Source organism: Vulpes vulpes, chromosome 14 (assembly GCF_048418805.1).
Source record: "Vulpes vulpes isolate BD-2025 chromosome 14, VulVul3, whole genome shotgun sequence".
NCBI lineage: Eukaryota > Metazoa > Chordata > Mammalia > Carnivora > Canidae > Vulpes > Vulpes vulpes.
In genome coordinates, this window is record NC_132793.1 from 23,193,463 (window position 1) to 23,200,987 (window position 7,525).

At 45.4% G+C, this 7,525-nt stretch overlaps 1 protein-coding gene across 1 annotated transcript; it reads left to right on the top strand.

The window, feature by feature from the left end:
• Window positions 1-1,361: 1,361 nt before the first annotated feature.
• C14H20orf173 (chromosome 14 C20orf173 homolog) lies at window positions 1,362-3,327 on the top strand. The gene is made up of 4 exons (XM_026009695.1): window positions 1,362-1,673; window positions 1,903-2,081; window positions 2,161-2,332; window positions 3,139-3,327. The coding sequence occupies exons 1-4, from the start codon at window positions 1,362-1,364 to the stop codon at window positions 3,325-3,327; spliced, it is 852 nt and encodes a 283-aa protein (XP_025865480.1).
• Window positions 3,328-7,525: the final 4,198 nt, after the last annotated feature.

A 7,525-nucleotide genomic window follows, 5' to 3' on the forward strand; every position in this document is an offset into this window, starting at 1 on the left:
AGCCCGAGTCAAGCTTTGGGCTCTGCACTCAGTGAGGAGTCTGCTTGAGATTCTCTCTTTCTCTCCTTCTACTTCTCCCCATTCTCTGTCTCTGTCTCTCCAAAATACGTAAATAAATCTTTAAAAAACAAAACACAACACAACTTTTTGTTTTTAAATAACTATAGGCACATAAGAAATTGCAAAAATAGTAAGGAGAGGTCCTATGTACCCAGTTTCCCCTAATGGTAGCATCTTATATAGTAGCAACAGTACATTGTCCAAACCAGGAAATTGGCATTGGCACAGTACAATTAATTAAACTATAGACCTTACTCAATTTTTTTTTTGTGAATTGTTTTAAAAGCTATAAAATACCCAGCTGGGGAGCCTGGGTGGCTCAGTGGTTGAGCGTCTGCCTTTGGCTCAGGTCATGATCCTGGGGTCCAGGGATCAAGTCCTGCATTAGGTCCCTGCATGGAGCCTGCTTCTCCCTCTGCCCATGTCTCTGCCCCTCTCTGCATGTCTCTCATGAATAAATAATAAAATCTTAACAAAAAAGGGGTGGTGGTGGTAGTGGAAATGAAGAAGGTGGTATGGAGACAGAAACAAATGAATGGAAAATGGTTTTGGAAATCACAGGAGAAGGAGAAATCCAGGAGAGCCCATAGATTTCTGGCTTGAGCCACTTGGTGACAGGTGGGACATTTACCGAGATGGAGAAGTCTTGGGAAGGAATTAGCTTACAGGGAAAATTATGAGTTAGGAGAGGTCTCTGAGACATCTAAGGGTAAGTCCATAAGGCTGTTGGGTATGAGGTCTGGAGAATAGAAGAGAGATCTGAGCCTAGTTACACGTTTGGAGAGAGGGGCATCACACAGACACTAATTAGTCTCTCAGTTCCCTCTCATCTCTGCTCATGTATCCCACAAATATTTATTAAATGATTCTCAGTCTTAGGGATGCAGAGCTAAAAAAGACAGTCAAGTTCCATCTCTGCCCTCATGCAGACTGCTGGTATATCGCAGACAGGACTGGGTAGCGGCTCTGCCCAGGCAGGCTACAGAAGGGAGGTCACAATGTGTACTTTATGATGAGATCTGTGGTATGATTGGTGGTATGGGGGACCACACTGAGAGCTAATCCTTCCTCCTGAAGGAGGATACGGGACCCACCATATGTTATCTCTCTGTGCTTGCACTTTCCATCCCAGGGCCAGCTAGGTCCTCTCTGGAGGTGAGCAAATGGGCAGGGAGGCAGGAGGTATGATGTGGTGGGTTGGGGAGCCATAGGGGCCAAAGGGACAGAGAGAGCCTAGGGCCTCGGTTTCTCCTCCTTCTCAATCCCAGGTAGAGAAGTCAGTCTGCTGTCTGCCCCAGGACATGAAGCATTTGTGGCAGATTTTTGTCCTGTGGGTCTTCTGGGTACTCATCATGTGGCTGATGGCACCCTGCCTGGATCCCAAACCTGAATCGCCACCCCAGGGAAAACCGATGGTCTTGGTACCACGGCATTGCAACTGCCCTTGGCTCAAATTCAGGAGAAGTGGCTGCCCATCTGAGACACTAAACGCCTCCCTCTGCTACCACAGAGTTGGAGAACGGAACCGATTTGCTACCTGCTACGAGAAGGCCCTGGAATACCTGATGGGAGCAACAGAATCCATGACCCCTGATACTGTACTCTCGTGGTTGGTCAGTGGTCAACCCTGGCCCCAGTCCCACCCCTGGTCCTTCCAAGGCCCAGCCCATGTCCCACTTTCTCACCCAGCCCCTGCCCTCGGCCCTGGTTTAGCGCACCTCTCCTCCTCACGGCCTCAAACCCTGACCACCAGTATAAGGGTCTCACCCTCCAGGTCTGCTTTCTTTCCACTAGAGCCGATAACCAGCTCCCAGCCCCTGGTCTTCTTTCTGCTGTTTCCAGGTCATGAACTCAGCAAGTGGCCTTGGCAAAATGTGGGAAAAGCTGTTCAAGGTGATTCCCAGGCCCTCAGCGAGCCATTTCCAAATCTACTGTGGGACTTGTGCTTTGATGGGGCACTCCCAGACCCTGTGGGGCCCTGGCCTTAGCAGCAACGTCCACCAACCCACTGCAGCCTTCGGGTGGGTGCCGGGAGAGGGCAGGGCATGGGAAGGGCGTGGCTGCCCTCAGAGCTCTGCCAGTTTCTGCCCTCCTTCCCAGGATGAACGAGGGCTGTGTCCAGGGCTTCGAGACAGTGGGGAACCAAGCCATGGGACACTTCATCCATCCCGGGAACGCCCGCAACCAGGGCTCCTGGAGAAAGCTGCTGCTGCTGCTGCTGCAGTTTCCTGGTCTGGTGTGGACTTCAGATGCTCCGCGTGAGGAGGTGATGGTCTGGGAACCCAGATGTTCTTAGCACCGGAGTGAGGGGCAGTCACTGCAGGGAGGACAGAGAGGGGCTCCTGGCAGAACCTTCCCAGGTTCTCAGTCTGCCAAGACTCCCCCACCTCCCAATTCTCTTAGATTTTGGAGGGTGGTCCAGTGCCCTCGTGGAATGGAAGACCACAAAGACCAAGTAAGGGGACAGGAGGGAGGAAGATGTGGCTGTGGGCTGCCGTGCGAAGGGTCCCAGGTCAGCCCCCTCTCCTCTCTTCCCCACCTCCTGGTGATCATCCTTACCTTCCTCAGGTATAACCAGGGCAACTGGCTGAATGATCAGGGTCAGTATGCTTCTGTGGGGCTCGTGGCTCTCTTCTGTACACCTGTGACCAGGTTAGGAAAGGTTCTTGTCCATTTCTCACACAAGATTTCTCTCCTTCAGGCCTTCAACACAGAGTCTAAACATTTCAAGACCCTGCATCATCTCCCAGGCTCACACACTGGGCTTCTTGCTGTCCCCCAAAACATACCAGCTACCTTCTGCTTTCTCACACACTGCTGCTTCTGCCTGGAATGCCTTTCTCTTGTTTCCCTGGGGAGTCCTCTTTTCCTCCAATATGATGAGGAGCAGCTAGTTGATGCTCTCCTTGCAGGCTCTGGGATCACACTGTGTGTTCAGTGTGTGTCTTCCCTGGGGAAGGTGAGCTCTGTTCTCCCAGCTCCAGGAGGCAGGCTGTCACACTTGATGCTGAGTGAGGGCAGTGGGAACAAAGGCACGAATCAGCCTGCTGACACATTATATTCCTCTCTCATTACCAGGATGCCTGCTTCAGATTTGGATCAGAAAAGCAAGGAGAGGGATGCCAAGACTGGGAGGGTGTTAATCGGACTAAGGGCTCCAAGGAGATTCTATGTGCAGCACGGAAGCAGGAATGGAAGTCAGCTACGGTGTGGCGGGTGAACTCACTGTCCACACCCACCACCCACCAGAGTCCCCACAAGTCCTAGTCCTTTGAGCGTCAAGGCAGGTTCTTGGGACAGCGGTGGTGGCGGCAGCAGCAGGACCATGAGGACTTTCAGGCGCCAAAGGCAAGAGGAAATTATATGGAGACCAGTCAGTCTAGTGCTGAATAAAATTCTCGTCGGATCTGTTGCCTACAAGGACAGGGTCAGGAGACAAAGAGCCAAACTTGATTTCCAGATCTCAGGGGCAGTATTTATGTTACTTTCTCTGTTTGACCCTGGATCATGCAGGTGGTGTAGATTTAGACCCAATCTCACACAAAATGCAAGGCCAGACAGAGTTCTTGGGGGAAGCTCTTTTCCCATATGAGGAAAGAGTTGTATAAGCCTTTGTATTTCATCCTGTATCAGGGGTGGATTTTTTTTTCTAGCTTAGCTTTTCACCAAAGATTCAGCTCCTTGAGGTTCCTAGTGTTTTACAGTGACCTCTGTTCCTCCTCTGCCTCCCCTGGGCTCAAAGTCCTCAGCCCACATGGGCATTAAACTCCTAAGTTCCTGGACAAGCACTCAGGCAGCTAGAGCACTCCTTGTGCTGTTTTTCAGGGGACTTCCTGTTTTATTTGGGCCTCTGCTCTGTGTTTAAAATAATTCTTGCTAAAATAATATATGCACTTGTAAATTTTTCAATTAACTCAGGAAGGATACACAAGACATTAGGGATGGTAGTTGCTGCTGGTAGTTGCCAGATATAAACTGTCTCTGGAAAATAAGTGGGGGAAAAGGTGGGGATGGATTTTCTTTTCTTTTCTTTTCTTTTTTTCTTTTCTTTTCTTTTCTTTTCTTTTCTTTTCTTTTCTTTCTTGTTTTTCTTTCTTTTCTTTTCTAATGATTTTGGATTTTCTTTTAATTCACTTTTTGTACCTTTTGGACTATGTGTCATGGACCCATAATACACATTAAAAAATAAATACAACTAAAAAAATTTACTATTTTTAAAAAATATTTATTTATTCATGAAAGAGAGAGAGAGAGGCAGAGACACAGGCAGAGGGAGAAGCAGGCTCCATGCAGGGAGCCCAACGTGGGACTTGGTCCCGGGTCTCCAGGATCATGCCCTGGGCTGAAGGCAGCACTAAACCGCTGGGCCACGGGGGCTGCCCAACTAAAACAAAAATTAACACTAAAAGGGCAACAGGGTAGCTCAGCTGGTTGAGCATCCAACTCTTGATTTCAGCTCAGGTCATGATCTCAGGGTCGTGAGATTGAACCCCATGTTGTGTGTATGGGGGGGGGTCCCCACTCAGCAGGGAGTCTGCTTCTCTCCTTCTTACCCTGCCCCTACTCTCTCAAAATAAATATATAAGTAAGTAAATAAATAAATAAATAATAAAATATTTTTGAAAATTTAGTTACTATATTTTGACCAGGGGTTCTGGATTTTTGTAGCAGGAGAGTTTTCAGGTTATCTTTTCACTTACTATTTTGCTAGAACTGGAGCCCAAACTAAGTCTTCATAGCTCTCCTGCAGTGAGTATGAGTGAGCTGGGTGAGTATGTGATGATTCCTCAGAAAGTTAAACAAAGAATTACCATAGGAGCCAGCAGTTCTACTTTTAGGAAAATACCCAAGAGAAATGAAAACATACGTCCACACAGAAACTGGTACACAAATATTTAGCAGCATTATTCATAATAGCAAAAAGGCGGAAACAACCCAAATGTCTAGTGGTGAATGAATGGGTAAACAAATTGTGGTACGTCCATACACTGTGATATTATTCAGCTATCAAAAGGAGCAAAGTATTAATACATGCTATAGGGGCACCTGGGTGTCTCAGTCAGTTAGGCATATGCCTCAGCTCAGGTCATGATCTCAGGGTCCTGGGATCAAGCCCGGAGTCGGGTTCCCTGTTCAGCAAGGAGTCTGCTTGTCCCTCTCCCTCTGCCTTCCAGACTGGTACTCTCTTTCAAATAAATAAATAAATAAATAAATAAATAAATAAATAAATAAATAAAATCTTTTTTTTTTTAGAGTGGTTATTTTTTTTTATAAGGTTTATTTATTTATTCATTCAGAGAGAGCAAAGAGAGAGGCAGAGACACAGGCAGAGGGAGAAGCAGGCTCCCCGCAGGAAGCCTGATGTGGGACTCAATCCTGGGTCTCCAGGATCACACCCCGGGCTGCAGGCGGCGCTAAACCGCTGCGCCACCGGGGCTGCCCTTTAAAAAAAAATAATACATGCTACATCTTAGAAGAACTACAAAAACATTATGCTAAGTGAAAGAAGCCAGACACAAAAGATCACATATTGTATGATTCCTTTTATATGATATATATGGAATAGGAAAAGCCACAGAAAAAGAAAGCAGATTAATGGTTACCAGGGGTTGGGGACAGGAGGCAACAGCGAGTGATGATTTAATGGGAACATGGTGTTTTTAAGGGAAGTTGAAAAAAAATATTTTTTTTTGAAATTTAATTTATTAATGAGAGACAGAGAGAGACAGAGAGAGAGAGAGAGCACGCAGCAGAGACACAGGCAGAGGGAGAAGCAGGCTCCACGCTGGGAGCCTGACACAGAACTCGATCCCGGGTCTCCAGGATCACGCCCTGGGCTGAAGGCAGCGCTGAACCTCTGAGCCACCCGGGCTGCCCTGAGCCACCTGAGCTGCCCAAAAAAAGTCTTGAAAATAGAGCTGGTGGCTGGCTACACAACACTGTGAGTACATTAAATGCCACTGAATTGCATACCTGAATAATCTCCTATTTTGGTTTTTCAATAAAGTTTTGAATTATGTTTAATTTTGTAAGGTTTACAACAGTGATCTCCTATTTTGGTGTCAGTTTTTCATAAAGTTTTGAATTATGTTTAATTTTGTAAGGTTTGCATACCTGAATAGTTCATTGTGTTATGTGTGTTCTGTGAATTTCACCTCGATAAAAAAAGCAGTTGCATAAAAATGCATATCACGTGATTACATCTAATGTTAAAAAATATACACAATTAAATAATATACTGCTTAGATGCACAATGACGTAGTAAAAATAAAATGCCAAGGGAATGATAAATACAAATTTCTCCGTACTGTTAACATCTGGGAGGGAAGAAGGAGCATCAAGGTCTTCAGTGATTAAGATAGGTGCATGGGGGGCACCTGGAGAACCTGGGTGGCTCAGTCAGTTAAGCAGAAAGCTCTTGATTTTGGCTCAAGTCATGATCTCAGTCATGAGATGGAGCCCCACGTCAGGGCTCTGCACTCAGTGGGGTGCAGAGATTCTCTTCTCCCTCTCTCCCTGCCCCTCCCCACCTCAAATAGACAAATCTGTCTTAAAAAAAAAAAAAGGTACATGGGTATTTGTTTTCTTTTATATTCTTTTATATGTATTTAATATTTTAATACAATTTAAAGACATAATAAGGAAGGAAAACCTGTCACATGCTGTAACATGGATGAGCCTTGAGGACATTAGGCTAAGTGAAAGAAACCAGACACAAAAGACAAATAATACATGATTCTTCTCTCATAGGAACAGAAAGTATAATGGTAGTTTCCAGAGGCTGAGATGGAGGGGAAGGGGAAGTTATTGTTCAATAAGAGTTTCAATTTGGCAAGGTGAAAAGTTCTGGAGATCTCTTTCAAAATGTAAATATACTTAACTGCCCACTTAAAAAATGGTTTAGATGGTAAATTTTATGTTATTTACTTTTTACCACAACCAAAAAATTATAGTAATTAGAATTTAATTTTAGACAAGTGGAAGAACTGTTGACAAGTTCAGGTATGCATGAACTCACTAAAAAAGTTGCAAAAATTTTTTTAAAAGTTGCATGCTAGGGTAATAGTGTTCTAGCTATAATTGTAATCATTTGTCAAAGGCAACAAGCAAATATAAAACAAGTGGAACTATATCAAACTAAAAATCTTCTTCTGCCCGGCAAAGGAAACCATCAACAAAATGAAAAGGTATACTACAGGAGACAATATTTGCAAATCCTATATCTGATAAGGGATTAATTAACATCCAAAATATATAAAGAACTCCTACAACTCAATAGCAAAAAAAAAAAAAAAAAAAAAGACCAATCCAATTGAAAAATGGGCAGAGGGCAGCCCGGGTGGCTCAGCGGTTTAGCACTGCCTTCAGCCCAGGGCGTGATCCTGGAGACCTGGGATCGAGTCCCACATGGGGCTCCCTGCATGGAGTCTGCTTCTCCCTCTGCCTGTGTCTCTGCCTCTGTGTG